General features: G+C 36.9%; 1 protein-coding gene across 1 annotated transcript in view; it reads left to right on the top strand.

Annotated features, from left to right (window-relative positions):
* Positions 1 to 20,396, top strand: part of CCSER1 (coiled-coil serine rich protein 1) — a 647,497-nt gene that overhangs the window by 204,138 nt on the left and 422,963 nt on the right. The window contains exon 5 of the mRNA XM_026084203.1: positions 6,192 to 6,402. Within this exon, the coding sequence (XP_025939988.1) occupies positions 6,192 to 6,402 (211 nt within the window). The remainder of the gene's footprint in view (positions 1 to 6,191; positions 6,403 to 20,396) is intronic.

Genomic DNA, 20,396 nt, shown 5'->3' on the forward strand with positions numbered 1-20,396 from the left:
TTGTTTGGTTTACCTATTTATCTTCTCRATATTGCAAAGCCTGAAACCCATTTTCAGAACTGAGTGTGGAGTTTAGGAATTTCTGTCCTTCTTGACCAGAGTTTGAAAATTATTTAGACACTTAATAGTAAATGTGATATGCCTTTTGGAACAGTTAGGCATGTGCCTTAAAAGTCTGTGTTCTGCTAAATGTGCAGAAAGGCCTTTCTTTTTTCCAACATTTTTCCATAAATTTGAATTGTAATCGGATGGGAAAAAGAACATTGCTTACTAAGTGAGATTAGCAAGAGATTACTCTAGATTAATCTAGAGATTAAGGTCCAGTCTGGAGTGACTGTAGGAGTCGACAGTAGCATATATCATTGCAAGAGGGCCATAGAGTGCTTTGAACTGAATTTTGGAGCCATTTGAGGTAGGCAGATTTTTCTCTAAAAATCGGATGTAATTGCTCTTACATGGTCTAACTGAGGGTTCTTTCTTGGAATAATAGTGAATTTTTTCTAAAAGGGGCTCCCTTTCAGCTGTTGGTGAGAAAAAATAAAATAAAATTCTATATGAGTGGAAAACTAGGTATTGAAGGCTCTCCAGATTTGTATGAAAAAGGATTTCAGGATCCTTTCTGATGTTATCTCTATATTGAGCTAATAACATTTTTCTGATATAAAAGGAAATATGCTTCCTTRTGGGCCAGGTTAAGAACAAATAAGAGGTTGTTTTTGCTGAAATGTTCCCAAAGATTGAATATATATGAATTTTTATATATGCATGTATTACTCATGTAAGTTTATGAGTGTGTGTGTTTGTGATTGCGTACGTATTTTATAGCTATACTTATGTGATTATATGTATATACATGAATGCATATGCACRCTCAGATGCACACACAAACACTTARAAGAAGTGATTGAAAGCTTTATYGAAGCCCCTGCTTTATGAGATATGCCCTCAGGGAACGGGGAAGGTTTGTTCAGTTCTTCTCTTAGAGTCTGGGGTCGTTTGCGCTGCTCGTAGAGCTTTCCTGATGCACGCAGTGCTAGATGCCTCTCTTCTGCTATGCTGGTACCCAGAGGTGCAGGCTCTATGGGACAATTGTATTAGTYCGGGCTAATTCTGTTACGCCGGCGTCTTGAGCACTGTTGAGGAAAACTAAGAAGATTAACCTTCACRTAATCTGGGGATCTTTGTGTAAGTGAAGTTCAAATTACCATAGTCTTCAAATTATTGATTCGAGGATCAGTAAGAAAGAAGAAAACAGCTCCAACTAGCTCAAGTTGTAAATCTTTGGGTTTTTCCCTTACAGTAGAACCCTTTAAAGATGCTTTGGAATAAGAAATTTGTTCTTGTTTTAGTTTTGTATGTGAAAGAAGCTTTGACAGGAGCTGCACAATTGTGTCTCTTCCTCAGTTATTTAACATGCAGTTGCACTGGATTTATGGAGGCTATTAAAAATGCTAAGCTTCTCTGGTAATTTTTATGCGATCTCACTATTTCAATAAAATTTGCTTTTGAAATAGAGCTACTTTGCCTTAGTGGCATTATCACTTTGCTGAATGTGGATATTGTAGCTTGAAATGAGGAAATATATTTATGATATTTAGCAGATGTGTCCAGATAAAATAGAAAAAAGCCAATAGGCCCAAAGTACCATCAAATTGCACAGGTTTTCACACTTTTCTACATTTAGAAATTTGTAACAAATTTTCTGTAAATTTTCAGACCTCATGATGACATTAGCTCTGCTGACATTGTTTACTTTTCTCATTTACCATTTGCAAATCGCTTAGATGTAATACGCAGCTGTAGGCACAGGTTTTAGGTTGACCCTGCTTTGAGCAGGAGTTTGGACTAGGTGACCACCTGAAGTCCCTTCCAACCTGAATATCCTATGATCCTATGACACTGATCTAGAGGAGTGGGCAGTTTTAAGTGTACCTTCTGTCAGACTTTGCCTGGTGTTCATCAAATGAAATACCGGAATCATAGRTTTCAAATGCTGCTCTTTGCATTTGCAGGTAGAATTTTTTAACATACACAGAGAGTTTGCTTTTGAAGTTATCTAGTAGGGCATGATTGTTATGCCTCAGCTCTTGACAAAATGATCCGCCTGATGGCTAGATTACACACAGCTGGCAGAATGGGGAGACTGGTGAGAGCCACGCCAAGGAATGGAACGATGAAGGGACTATTCATGGAGGTTGTCTCATGTGTTGTCTGAAAAGTGAAGTCTAACACCTGGGAAGACATGAAGAGCAGCTTCCTACCCACTGATCTCAGCTGTGATTTGCCACTGCATCCACAGTTCATACCAAGGCTTGCCAGAACAGGCTGCCTCTTCTCTGGCCTACTAGTCTAGCTGGGTTTCAAGCCTTCAGCGTGAGGAGTCCTGCAGCTGGGATCAGGAATCTGAGGTGACAACTACACTAGCAAATGCGCGTGGGATTGTTCTTCAGCACTGGCCCAAATAGCATGAAATGGCTCCATCCGCACCRCTAACTCTTACCTCCAGAATGGAGTGGCCACATCCAAACCTCCTGTGCTGACAACCAAACCTTGCCTGGAAATCATTTGAAAGAGTGATAGTTGGGATGGATCAAGCCATTTCAGGAATCACCCTAACACTAACAGTACTGTTGACTTTCAGCTCTGAGGAAGATATTCTGGAATGGTTTAAGTAAGTAGTATGGACATAGCCTAAGTGTGTGCATATGACAGACAAATTTAGARCTCAGATAGGAGCCATATATTCAAATGTGACTAAATTGCTTTTTTGAAATGTTTTATTTTGATAATATTAAGGAATTAGTATTGTCATTTAAATGAAGTACCTTGTCTTCAATCATTAAAATAGACCTTTTGAGGTTTTTCATCCACAATTCAGAAAGTTTGTCACAGTTAACACATGCCTGTGAAATGTTTTGATTACAGTAAATACTTCTTTGGAAGGTAGAGGGGGTTGACCATCTGTAAGCGGCTCCTGCCRCTGATGGTCAAGGAACTTGCTCCTTCTCCAAATTCAAAGGCAAAGAGATGTTCTATTAGTAAGGGAAAACTCGTAATTTTAGTAAGAACTTTTCTTCTGCTAAATCCTTACTGCTGCTTTGAAATGAATTGCAGTGGTTTACCATAATAATACCATAATAGACAATCTAGACATTGTTAATGATAAATTGATGAAAAATCAGTTGTGGAATGAATTTCAAATTAGCTTTTTCCTGCAGCAAGTAGAAGCAGTTGTATCAAATAGTGAAGAATTTTTCTGTCATAGATCAGTTATATTCTATTCAGATACTTCAGAGATACCATATGATCTATGCACTCATGTATGCCAACTGTAAGTAGACATTAGTTTATCTAGTAGCAACCAAGTTAGATTTTTAACTCTTTATGACTGTGAGTTTTGATGTATTATGGTCCTTTTCATACCTTAGTATAAGATTCTGTATTTATAAAGACAATAATTTCGTGTGTTCAGCAGTGTGATGTCAATGTAAAACTCACTGAAGTCATTGAAAGTATTTCCTTCAACTGAAATCAAGATTTGCTGAATTTTCAGTGCATTTATAGTTCATACATAAATACTACATCTGTTCCATCTAGCAGAGGATGATGGTTCTCCAAGTGTACTGATGGTTTCTCTAGTCACAAGGGCAGCAGGCTATTGCTGTTGATGCCAGGTTCTTCTCCCTGAAAAAATGCACTGTGAAAGACTCCTTCCAGGAGGTGTTACATCTCAGTGGGTTATTTCTCGGTGTCAGGATGTTATCCACACAAGACATCTCTTCAGGAGCATGAGGAAGATGCAACTTCTGCTGGCACTCGCAATGTGAAGATGGGGAACATTCTAAGCAATATTTTATCTCCCAGCCTGCAGGCATCAGGCAGGAAAGAGAGAGACCTAGTTCTGTTTTGCCTTACTCAAGTTAAATAATGTATTTTGGCTACATAAATCTTACTGAAGTATAGATTCCCATAGTTTGAATATGGCTTTTTTAATAAACCCTTAAAAGTGGCTTATGTTACAAAACTTCTGTTAAGGGCTGTTTTTTTCCTCTGCGTGATTTATACCTGCTGCTTTAAAAAAGGCCATGAACCAGCAATAACTTAACGTCCTTCAGGCTCATGCACTTTTACCATCCACCTCAGATTACATTTTAAAGGACACAAAATATTCCATTCACAAAGTTGTTTMAGTGTATTTAAAAAATTAAAAACAGATTAATTTAATTCTTCACTAAAACTTTTCAAAAGCCTGGATTAGAAAATTCTCTTTCTGTTGTCCATTATGATCATCTGTCCAGATCAGTGATCTGTTTTAGTGCATTCCTTGATCTAATGCATTGTCCATACTGCACATTACATAGTTTGTGACGTATAAAAAGGATCCATCCATATAAGATAATTCTAGTAGTCTCATTTACCATTTATTTGTATGGCACTAGGAATTTTTTGTCTTAAAAAATCTTATTAATCCTGTTTATGCACATGGTTCTTATAGAACCAAGGTTAACTTTAAAGTAAAATGCACGTGGAAAAACATCCTTTGTTCTTTCAAAAGATGGCAATACTTAAAATTCAGATTCAAAGTTTTGTGTTGCATGAAATTTCAAATGGAACAGAAAATTTGAACTATACATTAAATGAATAATATTAATTTTCTTCASCACCTATGCTAACATCTTTAATTATAGTGAATTAAATTAGTATGAATATGGGTGTCATATGCATTGCTGTTACAATCCTTTTGTAATTTAGCAATAATTAATATRCCATTATTACACAGTGCAACCACATTCTGAGATTTATTCTTCATTCAGCATTTGTCCTTTCTCCCACTGGTCAAAGAGAAAATAGGTGCAACATGAAAGTTTTGAATGCTTTTCATGCCAGAAATATCCGTAGTGTTTTTACTTATTTTCTGTTCCACCAAGATGTCAAGTTGTCTACTTTTAAATTGTCCCCCATTATTAATCTTTTGGCTGAGTTTTTACAGTCCTCTAGACCACAGAACCATGCAGTTGAGAAGGGACCTGTGCAGGTCTCTGCTATAAGCTCCTGCTTGGAGCAGGTTCAATTAGAGCAGTTTGCTCAGGACCTTGTCCAGCTGTGTTGTGAATATCTCCACAGATGGAGGTCCTGCATTTCTCTGGGCCCCTGTTCCTGTGTTTGGCCTCCCTCATGGTAAAAAAGAAAAAAAAATCCTTATATCAAGTCTGTAATCCTATTATGCTAGTCTCAATTTTTTGTATCGTAGCTTGTGTCTGTTGTCTCTTGTCCTGTTGCTGTGCACCCCTGAGAAGAGTCTGGCTCCACCTCCTCTGTACCCTCCCACTGTAGACATTGCTGTAGACAGCAATGAGATCCCTTCTGCCTTCTCTTCTGAAAACTGAACAAACCCAACTCTCTGAGGCTCTCCTCATATGTCATGTGCTCCAGCCCCATAACRTTCTTATTAGCCTTGCTCCAGTATATTAGTCTTTCTTATAGATGTCTTGCTCTGATAATAATGGAAGATAGTATGTCTGTAGAACAGGATTTCAGGTGCAAAAAGCATAATAATGGTATTCCTTTACCTCCAAAGACCATCAAGATTTGTCAGGATCTTTCCATTGTCTTTAATGGGTTCTCAGCCAAAACCTAATCTTGTTTCATGTCATGTTCTGCTTAAATAGCTTCAATGGTAACTAAACTTAAGGGTGAGTAAAGATTAATTAAATTTCAAATTCCAGCTTATAGAATAACATGGTCATTAGGCCAGTCCAGAAGGGAATATTTTCTTTGTTGTTTTTTCTTTCTTTCTGAGTTTCYGAGTCAAAGCATATGGAAGAACATGATTAAGCTTTCGAAAGTGCATGCAGATTGCGCAATTACTGATTTTCTCATAAAGCAGAACTCAGGCAGARTATACCCATAGCAGTCGGGCCCATAAGGTATTTCGTTTTAAGAAAATGGCTTTCTTCTGAAGGGCATGGGAGAGAGCTTGGTTTCAAATCCTTTAGAAAATGACACTTTCTAAATGCACATTTTATTGCTAAGACCATATGGTTATATGTACRTTATAAGGGCCATTCATGATAGCAGTCTCAAAAAGTGAATGTGTAATGCCTCTTTAAACTCAGAAGTAAAAGCTGAAAATCATTGGTTCTTTTTCCTTTTCATATTTCAAYGTTGATCTTTCTGTTTTCTCTTGTAAGGAACCTATCCCTGAAGTTATCAAAGGAGGTGGACCAAGGAGAAGCCAGGTACCCTCGTGTCAGCCAGCTGGCTGGCAGCCCGTCGGTGGAGTGGCCTTTTACTGGTCTGGAAGAAGGGGGAGGCATTGAATCTTTGCCCTTCAGACTGATGTTGCAGGACTGCACAGCTGTAAAGACATTGCTGCTGAAAATGAAGAGGGTTCTTCAGGAGGTAATCACTCATTTATTAAATTAAATTAATAGCTTGCAGGATTATTGAGCTAAGCAGCAGAAGGGGGTCAGAAAAATATTATGGACTTGATGTCTTTTAATATGTCTTCAATATATGGAATTGGTACAGAAGTATTTCTTTTGAGTGTCTGAAACCCTGCAACAACTTAAGAAGTTCTACTCCAAGTGACCACTGGTGTAAAAGGAAGGGGGACATGCTATGAATCAGATTGGAGCAGAACATCTTGTTCATTATTTTATTTTGTTATTCATTGTTCYATTTGGTGTAAGTCTATTTCTAGATTGTATTTTATATCTTCAACCTATAGWGATAAATAGTGCCTCAGTGTGGTAAAGTTCAGAAAGCTTATAACGATACCAGAATTTAACTGATACTGCCATCTCTCTGTGCAGAGAAGTAAAATCCTCTTAAGCCTTAACCAAAAAGGTGGGGGGATGGAATGGGTGGGCTGCTTTAGATTAAAATAAATTGTTCTATTGTTTGCCTCTCCTATGTTAGAGATTTTCAGTTTTCTCTCTGCATTTGCTGTTGAATAGGAGGTTATATGCAATTAATTCAGAGGAGAGTTGCACAAGGAAAGAAAATGCTCTTCTGAGTATTTTAGAAGTATTAATGTTAAAGGTTACTAGCTTAGGTTTCATAAATGACAGATGAAATTAGATTTCTCAGGCCATTCTAACAATTTTGAGAATGCTGACTTGTTCACTCCTGCTGTATTCTCCAGCCTCCCTCATGAACTGTGGAAGTATATTGAAAATTTTATTTTGCATTAAGTTTCCTTTAGAATTTTAGAAGAAACCAAATTATTACTGGTATTTTCTGTCATTGTCCAACTGTGGTGCTATGACACAGATTAATTTATGACAAGCTTTCATTTTTGTGTCAGTGTACCACAGAATGATGTTCTTTGAGATCTACAAGAAGGATCTTTTTTTGCTGTTTTGGTTGTACAGTTCCTGGAAATACAGAATAGTTCAGGTTCTGAGGACTCTCTGGAGGTCCAACGCTCTGCTCAAGCAAGGCCAGGTTAGAACAGGTTGCTGAGGGCCTCGTCCAGTTAAGGTCTTGGTACCTTAATGGGAATTCCACAGCCTCTTTGAGCAGCCTGTTCCAATATTTGACTGTATCATTGTAAACTTGTTTCTGTAATATCTGATCAGAATTTCCTTTTTGCAACTCCATACTATGATGAAGTGCTATTCATTTAACTGAGACAGTTAAACACCAAAATAAGACGTTGGCAACATTTTTTGGTCACTCCTTGACCATCTGTATCTGAGTCAACCAATTGTTGTCCTATCTAGAAGATTTATTAAAGGTTTAACTGTGATAGTTATCCATTAGTCCTCCTCAATAGCATGTTTTTGCCAGATGGTCAGCCCCATGCCTTCCRGTCTCCTTCAGTCACTAGAGGCTTTAAGCTGTTGAACTTCCTTATGACCTTCTGTTTTGCTGAATCCAGAACTGAAATAATTAATTCTCCATAACTTTGAGCTTATATAGTATCAGGGAGTAGAGTGACTTTAAGGGTTCTTGTTTATTGTGCAGGATTTATAACCCTATTGTAAATGCAAATAAATAATAAAAATTATAATATCGCATGGCATATAAATTGTGCTTCAGCTGGTACCATTGATAGCTTGCTTCTAGTATGACTACTTCTGTTTTGCTCAAAAAGGTGTTTCTCACTCTAAAGGTAAGGATGAGAATTTTATTTTTAACTTACCAAATTCCACTACCTGTGGGTATGGATCTACTGTGATTTTCTATATAGAGATATGCCRTAGTCTATAGTACATCACGTCTACAAGCATTCACCAGGTGATCTATATGAAAAGAACACAAGATAGTTCATGTGAGCCAGTTACTAAATCCTCCTTAGGTAACTTGTATCCATTTTTCTTCTTACTCATTCCTTCTCCTTTTTACTCCTTTCTTTGTACCATGGAACTTCCAACTCCCCATCTGACTGTAACACAGTGTAATTCTGCTCTTTTTCTTTTCTGATTGTCTTGCCTGTCTCATGAAATAAAAATGGTCTTTTCTAATGCTACAGTTGGATATTATATATGGTGTGTATGTGCTGTGATTTACCTCCTAGTTTTTCCATCACCTTTAAGATCTTTTTTTGTTTGTTTAATCAGTGACTTGTATAGTGTCAGTGACAGAAAAGGTATGGAACATGGAGTATACTTTTTAGCAACCCTACATGAGAAATAGCTATTTGATATGTAATACACTCCAGTTACACTGATATAAATTCAAACACTAATTCTTAAAACAAAAAATAATTTTTCAAGGTCGTTTTTAAACTACACAGTCTTCGTATCTCCATAAAGAGTAAAAAAACCCTGTCCATTATACGGTGGGCATCATCCATGGTATAACTGCAACAGATTAAAAGAATAGTAACAATAAAATAAAATACTTACAAACATCTTTAAAACACATTAAAATATGTAGGAAATAAGCCAAGAATGGAATACGATTGCAAAGAACATTAGGATCCCAGTTTAACAGTGTGAACAACCAAAGAAAAAATGACCTTGCAATATATTACGAATTGATACTGGAATTACACAACTTGATTATCTTCAGAAATACAGACATTTGTACATTTATGTCACTTCTAAATTATTAGTGAAAGATTCCGGAAAAATATAATTCAATCAAATTGAAATATTGAGTAGAAGAATGTGACAAATAAGTCATCTGAGCATATTTGGTAGGCAGTTTCCATGGAAAAGGTACCATACTTTTATTGTAACTAGATGTAATTTCTTCATCCAAAAACTTCTGCCCCAACCAGTGTTATAAATCAAACTCACAACAGTATAGAATTAAAAGACGTAAAAGAAAAATTCTTTCCTTGCCATGGAATTCTCATGCACATTTAGGCCTACTCAGACATAGTCTCTGTCAGGTTTACATGGTATAGAAGTGAAATATTTTATGCCTAATACAATATAAAATAAATATATTTGTTCTGAAGAATAATAGTATGTCACATACTTTAATCCACTTTAAAAAATATATAAAGCATGCAATCTACATGGGAAAAAAATCTACACATGAATTATCAGGAAAAAGCTGCAGTATTTCTGTTTTATAGCTGATGTTATCCATAGAAAAAGAAATTACAGTAGTGTATACCTCTTTATTGAACAATAACATATTAATTGAGTTAAAATATTAGCCCTGTTATTCAATATAATGATTCTTCTTAAGCACTAAGTGCCACGTCTAAGAAACAATTTAATTATGATCTGGCAAAATGTAATACCTGCTAGAACAATATGCTATTTTTTGTTGCATTGCTTGTGATTGAAGAATTTATATGGAAAAACTACATATAATATATGCAATACTGAGCCGTGGGCTTATAAGGCTGTGAGTTTAGCTTATTAGTCTTATCATGCAAAGGGAAATTGAAGACATGGCAGTAACTGGCAAGACTGAGAATGTTATTAGGTAATATATTTAGTAGAAGTCTAATGAATGTTCATTCAATTACAAGAATTAATTACCATTTCACTTTTAGTGAAAAAGCATTGAAAATGTCTGCTAATAATTCTTTGTAAGTTCAGCCATGTAAGTCTCATAAAGCAGGATGTCCCCAAATGCTTTGAGAAGCTCAGTGAACAAAGCTGAAGATCATCTGGAGGACCCTAGCGCATGAGGAAACTCCGGGATCCCACAGAAACTGGCCCAGAAAGTGTTTCTGAATCCCCTCTGGCAGCTTTTTCTCATGGATGTTCCCTTGCTGACAGACGGGTCTGCCATAAATGGACTAACTGAGACTTGTGGCCGGCAAAGTTAGTTTAGTGAAAAAACATTGCCGGAGATGATCGGCACAGGCAGCTTGATAAAAGCCATTTCAGAATATGAGACATTATAGGCTGTTTCGTAGCCTTTCTGGGATTTACAAGTAGCTCTTGATCTCCCTTTTCTCCACCACAGTGCTGTTTATTGAACCATTTGTTTCTCAAGGTCTAGTTGGTGTTGACCTTTGTTCAGTAATAACTAGCTGACCCTCATACGAAAAAGCAGAAAAGAAGGATGGGGAGTTGGATGGATAAAAATCCTGCCCTCAGAAATGGAGTCCTTATCTTCCAGTTTGAGATGGGTATCTGCATTCTGAACTGGTCCTCCAAATCAGGGTCTGTGTCATTATCTTTTCTCCTCCGTGTACTTTCTACGTTTTATTACATTTCTGGCCACTAATTGGTTGCATATGATCAGTGAGCATCAAAAGCCTCTAAAAAATCAAAATGTAGCTTCTTGCTCATTTATTGCTGTCAACAATAATGAATATATAAAGCCTCTTTCCCAAACAATATATAGACTTTCTGTGCTCTTCCAGATGGGATTGAAATGATTTCTCTCTAATAACTTCTTTATGGTTTGAGTTATAGCTAATTGAGACAATATTTGAAGGCTGGCTAATTGAGAGAACATTTAAGGGCTTTGCCTTTATTGAAACCGTTGGTAGAAYATTTCAGGCAGATACATGCGAGGACAAATATTTCAGGTTTGTGCCTGGGAAGAGAGGGGTTTTATGCTGAAATAAACATACAGAAAGAATACAGCTATTTGGGAAAGAATCCATTTAGTCATTGGTAAGGGGTTGTTGTTCCAAGTGTAGGAGTAGGACTTGTTGGTTATTTTGGGCTGAAGCAGAGTGTACCAGTATAAAGAAACTCTTGCCTACTTTTAGACTTTTTTCCACAGGTCACATTTTCCCTGTATTCTTTATGAAGCATATATATTATCTACTGGATAATTCTCCTGCTTTTAGATATTTTTATGAGCCTATTGAAAGTGATCTTACTAGCTGGTAATCTAGCAAATTAAGATATGCTGTCTATGTGTTTATGTAATTTGGAGCATAAATTATTMAGTGTGGTACCCGTGCTTCTTTTGCAACCCTGCAAAACACCATGCAGGCTGTAGAGCTTTAGAAATTTAAGCTAATTGCTACAAATAGCAATAGGAATAAGTCACTCTGGACATATATTACATACTGTGTTTTACTAATTAATCATTTATTTTACTGAGAGAAATCGCAGCTGTCTGTGACTGCTATTAAAATTCAATGTTTCCAAAACAGTGCTTTTAGATTGAGTTAGAAAAAATGAGAACCTTGGAAAATTTTCTCAAAATCACTGTGAGACTGGCCATGATAGTTGCTTGAGACTTAGGGGACAGAGTCAGACCACTTGCTCCACAATTAGCCTGTTGAATGACACTGGCTACAGTACTTCTCCCCATGCATCTTTCACCTCATCAGTAAAATGAGCATAATTATAGAGTCATCTTTTATGCTGTACTTGCAATGTACTGATAGAAAGCACTAAAAGAAAGCTAAGTGTCATTTGCAATATTTTGCAGCCTGATTACGAAGCAATATTGAATAGTTTAACTATTCAATAACTTTAAACTATGTTTTTTAAAGACATTAAAGTATTTCCTGCRGTCCACTGTGAAATGTATTGAGTTTACTAACATTTGTCTGTTAGCCACTTAAGAAGCAATTGCAAGTTTAATACACTGTAAAATACTGCAGGTTTTTCTTCTTTTTAAGTAACTTTGTAATTAGCCAGTGTAGCATTACTGATTTATTCAACAGCTCTGCATTTAATGCAGTTCGTTTTATCAAGTAATTCATGCTGGAAATTGGTAATTCCTTCATTTCATGGTGGGTTGACACTGCATATACCCATAAATTTAAATAACTAATAAAAAAGGTACTAGATTTAGTAATAGGATTTAACTTTATCCTAAAATCACTTTTTCACTTGGAAATATGCATTGGTACACCTTTGCTCAGCTGCTTGCAAAGAAAAAGCAGAACACTCCACTGGCACTGTTTATGTGTGTTTTCTAGTAGCTCCTCTCAGGGTAACTGATAATATTAGGAGTTTGTGACTGTAATCAGATGGTCTCTTCGGCAGCACAGGTGTTTTATTCTAAGATAATCCATTAAAAGTTATTTAATAGTAACAAGGAAAACCAGCATTTGTTATTTGGTTAGACATGCTCAAAGTACAAGAAATCCCTTTTTTTTCACCGTTTTTAGGTGAAGGGTAAAGAAAAAAGAGAGAGATGCACGTATCTTCACACTTAACAGCAGGTGCTCCTGAAGGTGTGCACATCTGCTAACACTCCCTGAGTACCTAATGAGTGTGAGGTTACAAGCTGTGATTGGCATACAGCTCTGCTGCTCTTGGTGTTTGCATAATCACACTAATCTCAGCTCAGTGAGAAGCTGCTCTGAAATGATCGACCTCAGTTATGTGGTTGCCTGTGCCCACCACCACGTCCTTTTGCAGGTCACATTCAAAGCTTTTTTGAGCTACACTTTGAGATTATCTGTCCCAAATGAATACACTTAATATTTAATACTGAAAAATAAAGGGAGACTATTTCTCTCCCCTCTTTTTATTCCATTTGTTCCACCACTGACCTAGTGGCTTAATCTCTGTAGACTTGCTACATCTGTGTCCTGCAGTCGTATTGAAGCCAGATTCACCATGAAACAGCTTGTCCTCCTACATGTAGAGATCATATTGGTGTATGTACCTTCTCCATGTATTCAGCTGGCATTTGATTAGTTTCTTCCTTGTGTTTTGACATTAAACTTCTGCTAGGGTTCCCTGAATGAAACATTTTCATATGACATTGCAGTGTGCTGCAGATCTGCAGATTTGCCTAGCATGCTGCCCCAGCCTCCTCAGCAGGCAAGTCTTAACAGCACCTTGCTGAGAAGCATTAAAAATAGCAGCGCCATTAATATATAATGGCCCAACATCAGCAGTTCTGTGCAATTGTCTGTGATTAACTTGTGGCCGAAGACCATAAAATTATAAAAGCGACAAAAACGAAACCATTTTCCCCGTTTAGTACTTTCATGGATTTGATCAATTCCTGCAGGTCAGTCAGCTAAATCCCCCCTGACCCTCCTYGGCAATGGAGCTGATCACACCAATTACCTTTTCTGGTAAGTCTGCAAATACTGAAAAGTGCATTGCAAAATAACGAGCAGGCAGTGAAAGGAATTCAGAAGGTGCATGGAAGTCTGCCGAAGGAATTGATTGTACTCAATTGTTAGAAAGAGCTTGTGAGCGATTTTGAGCTAAATGGTGCAGTACAGGTGGTAGATGGAAGAGCTTCTGATAAGAAAGCGAATCATARTGCCAGATCTAACAAGGTTCCCTATGAGTTATCCAGTTCTTTTAACAAAAAGGAAATGAAAATAGGAGTGGGATGAAGATGAGTGTGCAGCACCCAAGATGCACTGTAATTGGATTTCCTACCAATTCACCGGGATTGTAGTTATTAAAATACCAACCTGTCAAACAGTTTTGCAATTTATAAAGAAGGATATAGTCTGAGACTTACAGATAGTGCCTTTAACTTGAAGTCCAGTAGATTAAAAACAAGAATTATCCTAATTTAAATAGTTTGGCAGTTCAAAATTTCACAATTGTATATTTCTGCCATTTTAAGAGGGTTTTTTTTCCCATCATGATGGGTTTCAGAGACCTCAGAAAAATGACTGGTTGTATAGACAAAGCAGTAAAACTGACTATATGCAACTGTTGCCGTACAGGATGTACAAGACGAATGGAAATGTGTTAGGTAAAAGTGTAGGTCTAGTTTTCAGAGAGTGGAGGGTCAGCTGAGCATGTACTTACACATTTAAATATTTGTGTTTGTATATGAGCATATAGATGCTTTGGCAAAATCTAGCTTTAATCTCTTAATTAATTGTCCCTTATCTTTCTTCAGCCAGAATTTATGGAATAAGCCCTAGTGTAATCACAAGGGAGATTCTCACAGTTCATAACATGGATCTTGGCATAGCTCTGTGCTGCAGATGTATTTAATGTTTCCTGTGCACAGTGCATACCATTACTTTGGGAAAAGATTCACTGAATGGCTTGTAGCCCAGATTATCAGTATAGTGCTGATCATTTTCGTAGTGGAAGAAAGAAAAGACACAAAAACTGTAGCGATGCCACGCTTATATAAATTCAGGAATTTGGCCAAAATAATGCTTTGATTCTGTGCAATCTGGCTCTCCTTTAATTCATGAAGATCAAGTGATTTGTTTGAAGGGTAAAATGATGGTTCCCAGTGACAAAAAAGAAATCCTCCCCTTTGCACTAGGAGTCACACATCTGGGACGTTTTCGACACCTGTTTTTGTAATTGTCCAGAGCTGGTTTTGGTAGGAACATGTAGTTTTTATGAACATGTGGTGTATATAGAAGAAATACTGCATATGTCCAGTATTCTGTATTTCTCTGCTTTATATATTTTGCTATTATAAATACAGCAGTTCTCTGCCTGCAGTCAGAGCCTCAGCTGGATGTGAGAAAGCAGAGGTCCCTTTAATCCAGCTGGTACTTGGAACCTTTTCAGAAAGCTACTCTCTTCATCTTCCCTTTCACTTAGTTTTTCGTGTTCACTCTGAGTTCCCCTTATAGAAACATTGATCATCTGTGTGATTAAGAGCTTATCAATGAATAATGCAAAGTTAGCTCACACCTGCAATTATTTTTTAAATAGAAACAGAAACTTTAAATATAAACTGAACTTCATCTGTTTTCTTTCCTGGACTCAATAAAAATATTTGGGAAGTTGTCAGGTGAAAGCATTCTCCTCATATATAAGCCTAAAAGACAGGATTCTTCTTTTTATCAGCAGTTCTCATATCAAATCTGTATGAAGATAATTCATCTAAGAGCAAAGATATGCTCAGAAATAGCTGACATTGCCTCAGTAGAAACTGAGCATATCAAAAAACAGCTAAACAAGGATGCAGTTTGATGACAACTGCTTCTCTTATCTCTTTTAAGCAGGATAGAGATAACTAGAATGAATGGCTAAGCCACAATCACTTATATCCTAGGATTTTTCTTCCCCTTAAATGGGTCTCTTTTTGCTATTCCTTTTGGTGAAACTATTGCCCGTTTTGAGTATGAAGAAAACAGGTGTGGCTCTCAGGTCACAGCTGTAAAATGTCACTGTGGAAAACTGAGGATCAGGTTTCTACTGCTTGCCACTCCATGCAAATTCTCTTCTAAAACTGCTCTTCACTTTGGGTTTGAACTATATTACGAATTTAGCTCAGGGATGAAATGAATGTTTGAATCTCCAGTGTACAGCTATCCAAGACCTAGTCATCTGCATAAGACCTCTGCTACTATTAAGCTCTTGTCAATGCACAGGGAAAGCAAGCATTTTTTGTGTGAGCCTTTTGCTATAAGMACGAATATTTCTCCCTCTCTTCAGTGCTCAAACCCTGGGAGGTTAGGAGACCTAGCTGTCTTCCTTTCCATCTTCTCTACCTTTAGCTCATGATGCAGCACTGGATCAGATGATTTCTTAACCCTGTACTCCTAGCCTGTCCGATTTTCACAATCGCTTATGCACGGTGCTAAGGAACAGCGAACGCTTTCAAAATCAGACTAGCATGGTGTATGTAGAAAGAGAATGCTTAGTGTGTCTAACTGTATTATAGATAAAAGATTTATTAAATTCATCGGGTAAAATCTAAACAAATCAGAGTTGTTAATTATTTGGTATTATTCATGTGGGACCTTTCCTGATTTGCTCCATCAGCAGGAAGAACTTTGTATTCGTTCTGGGTAGGCTACTTTGACATTTAAACAGAAAGCTAGCTGCTTTAGCTTATTCAAGCTGAATGTTCAAGGTAAAATCTAAGATAAGCCAGAATGAAAATACTGTTAATCGCATTGACCTTTGTAAAACTGGTCAACTCTCGTAAGTATAAATTGGCTAATTCTCTTTTTCATTAAAGATCTCATTGAGAACTCATTGAAGTAATGGAAAGCTGTGTATTGGTGTTAGCGAGCTTTGGATAACTCCCTAAATGAATAATACAGTGACATCAAAATGAATTTGTATTCGTAGTTTCAGTTTGTATGTGGTTGCAATTATAATTTGAACACAAATGGTGATGCTGGCCTGCCTTTTTTCTTCGTGACTGTGTGTGTGTGTGTGTGTATGTTTCTGTGGGTAAAATGCAARTGTATAGCTGTATATTATGTAGACGCTTTTATAATAATCAAATTAATTATGAAGATATGTGTGTCTGTGTATGTGTATGCACACATGTGTACAGTTCTTACAAATATATCTAAAACAAGCCCACTCTTGTCTCTCGGTAACTAAAGTGATGGTGGTAAAAAAATTTCTCTATCCTTTTTTTTTGAGGTATTGAATTTGCTGCTAAAAACCCAGGCAATGCTAAAAACTTGTCATATAATTCTAAATCTTTAAAAAATATTTTTTAAAACCTATATTTCTTAGACTGTTCTTTAGATATTGACCTTTCCTACGTCATTCCATCTGTCATTGGACTATTCTTTCATGACTGACTTTCCCAATGAATGTGAACTTTTGTATATTTGTTCTGACCTCTGTGATGAATGTCATTCTTAGTTATGCCTTTTTTATTGAGCTATCATTATGTTTTGACAGTGCAGATTTCATTTGTATATTTTGTCTCGCAGTTTTGCCTATTACATTTTACTGTATAGTGTAGTTTTCTGGTACAAGGCAATATTTGGATGTTGCTTTATCGTAAATTCATATAATTTGGTAATTTTTCCACACCTTCAGTATCTATCAGTTTACCTCATGCTCATTCTAAATGTTGTGGCAGCTTCTTGGGCGATTTAGTAGATCAAAGTATGATCATTTAATGTTTGTATCCCAGATTTACTTGTAATTTAATTATGTAGCATTATTTGGATATTTTCCCTGTATTCTAGCCACTTTGGGACTTACATTACATACTGCTGAATTGGCCAGAAAGTTAAGAATTAGTATACAATAGTCTTCTCATTATTTTGATATTATGCAGCTTCCTGCCCTGGCAAAGGGTTACATCTTTTTCTGTAGGAATACTGCAGAGGAACTTAGAGAAACATTTTTAATATCTTGACAGCATTAAGAGATAAAAAAAATGAAGCTGTGTCAACACAAAGTTTCTTTTGTATACTTCAGCAAACTTGGATTAACGTTGGTCCTATAATATTGTAATAACGTAATAATATGTTCTGCATAATGTTTATATTGATACTATTTATAAGTGATTTTCAGAACTCTGTACTGGTAGCTAAAATGCAGTATAGTCCTACAGACTGTGCTGGAAAACAGTTGAGATTTTGACAGTTTGATAGGGTATGAGTCTTATGGAGCATCTTTCTGTCAGAGCTGGAGAAGGCACCTTGACCATGTCATTTGGTGGCGGAATCACCCCAGGTCTTCAAAGGCAACACTTACTCACGTTCTTCTCATTTGATCTTTAAACAGGACTGGGATATAAATAGATGTATGGTGAATCTTCAAGGGAATATTTTCTTGTGCTCAATTTTATCTTTTAAGAGCCCACTTATTTTGTCTGTACCAGGGCTACAGTTTAGATCTTTGTTCCATTTGCTACGGAATCGACATGGAAATGAACCTTTTAATGTCCTGGGATCTGAAAATGTGTATTCCTTTCGAGCTGTTTCAGTGTGTCCAAATAATCAAAATGTGTATTCCTTTCGAGCTGTTTCAGTGTGTCCAAATAATCAAAATCTGCATGGCCCTAAACTTTTTTTTTCACTCATACATTCTTTCTGGGAAATGCAGTGCCAGGAATGATTAATAGCTTTATTCATGTGTGTCATTCAAGAAGGCATTCTGTGTAAATTACACCAGAAGAACCCTTCAATGTATCCGTCTTTTGGTTTTTAATGTTAAATTTCAAATTCCTGCCATGCTCTGAAATGTAGCTGGGCAAAAAGAAAAGTGCAGAAATTGGAAGAGGAGAAAAGTGGTGAATTAAGAACTAAATGCGTGCAATAGAAATGCTTCTCTGGAAGCCTGTTGTTTGAGCTAGTCTGGCACCCTGACAGGGCTGCTTCTGTACTTGCTACTTGCTAAAGCAAATAATTCATCCTGACACTAACCTTGCCAGTACTGCAAGAATCCTATTTCACTAAGATTAACAACTTCTCCCTTGCTTCTGAGGACAAATATGCTTTATTTCTTGTTTCTGGATCTTCTTGTCATCTGTCCTACTGGTCTTGCTTTGTTTTGTGGGTGTATGTGTTTCAGCAAGCATTTTCTGAACTCTTGTAATAAGATCTAGTAACTGAGCTTTTTTGCTTTCTTGAGGTTTGGTGATGGTTTTTTTTTGTTTTTTTGTTTTGGCAAGGGAACATTGCATCTTGTGAGAGTTGAACCTCTGGTCTGTTGTCCCAAATACTGCTAGCATTAAAACGTTCCTCATTCTAGCCTCCCAAGATCTATACTTACTGTTATCTCCTGATATAAGAATGTGAACTCCAATGCCAACAGAAAGGTGGAAGGCAATGGTCTGCGAGAACCGTTCTTCCAAATGGGTTATAAAGCAATAGCTTGAAGTATTCATATGCTGTATGCTGAAATTCTCAAATTACCCACTGTAAAATACTGGCTTTCAGTGAGATATGTACTGATGTTGGCAAAATGTAATGTATAATTTATGCAGTTCATCTTCAGATTTGCAATTAATGTGTAAGAGATTTTCTCGAGCCATTGGGTGATCAAAATCTGCAGTACTCGAATGCAGTGCAAGTCTGCCCTGTGTGTGCCAAGGTACTTAAGAAAACAAACCAAGAAACCCAATTGCAAACAAAAGAATCACATAGCCTGCCTTGAAAATCTGCCCTTATGCAGATTATTAGGCATCCTACAATAATGGTCTGAATTCTAACAGTAAAAAGCTTTTGTAATTTGTAACATCTTTTACTGTAGTAAACTTTTACTATAGTATTCGTGTCAGATTCGCTGCATAGTAATGTCCTGTAAAAATGAAGTGCATGTCACAGGAGAAAATGTACAGTCGGAATTCTAAAAGTACACTTTAGCCAGTGACATTATTCATAAATCTTCTTGTTCATCATCCATAAGGTAACAGGTTCACTCAACTGTTTTTTGAAGGAAAAAATATCGTAGAAGGAGCAAAGAAGAAAATATTGTGAAGAGAAGCTCATAATTATATAATGTACAGGATTTATTCTAAGTTGAGGGTTGCTTGGTAATGAAATTGTGAGTGTTAACTTAAAGCAAGATGTGTTTTTCGCTTCCCATATTAGGTTTTAAGGCTGAGTTTTACTTAGAGCAGTTTCTGCCCAGCAGAACACATCGATAGCTCGTAACATTGGCAGATAGAGGAGAGGATGTTGTGCACCACTGGGTATGAGCAAAGTGACTGCTTGTACCAAAGTACAGTGTTCAGTTTCACACCATGCTTGACAGACAGCTGAAATTAAAATAACATTAATGAAAACAGGGCTTAATTTTTAAGACAGCTCAAGCATTTTGTGTATTTATCTGATTTAATGTTGAATCATTTGAACAACTCTTAATTTCCACTGAAAACAAATCTGAAGTCTGCTGTTCTTCTCAGCTTCAAATAGTAGCCTGCTTCATGCACTGATCTTACAGCCTAAATAATCAAATAATCACTTTTGCAGTTTTTGTCATGGATGCCTGACTTCCAATTTTCTACATGAGTCCAACACATAGCAGCTCAGCTGTAGCGTGATGTAGAGGCCTTCATGAAACCAAGCTGAAGCCAATCTGGCAACTTGAATTTGCAAGCTGTAAAACAGCCAGCACACAGCGGGTGGCACTCCTCAGGCTCTGGCCGTCTGAAAGGGCCCATAGCGCCCACCTGAAACAACTATCCAAGCTGTATCGCCATACAAAATAACTGAGATTCTGCGCTATGGCCTCTTCTACTGGCAATGTCTCCTGCTTCCGTTCTTGTATCTGAAGCAAATGCCTACCTAGCTATTCTGATAATGGCGAATGTACAGAAAAGAATGTTTTTGAAACAACTTGGATTTAAGCAACATTAAATAGTGGACTTAAACCAGTGATTATGGTGCTTTAACTTCTGCTGTA

Source organism: Apteryx rowi, unplaced genomic scaffold (genome assembly GCF_003343035.1).
Source record: "Apteryx rowi isolate R43461 unplaced genomic scaffold, aptRow1 scaffold_63, whole genome shotgun sequence".
NCBI lineage: Eukaryota > Metazoa > Chordata > Aves > Apterygiformes > Apterygidae > Apteryx > Apteryx rowi.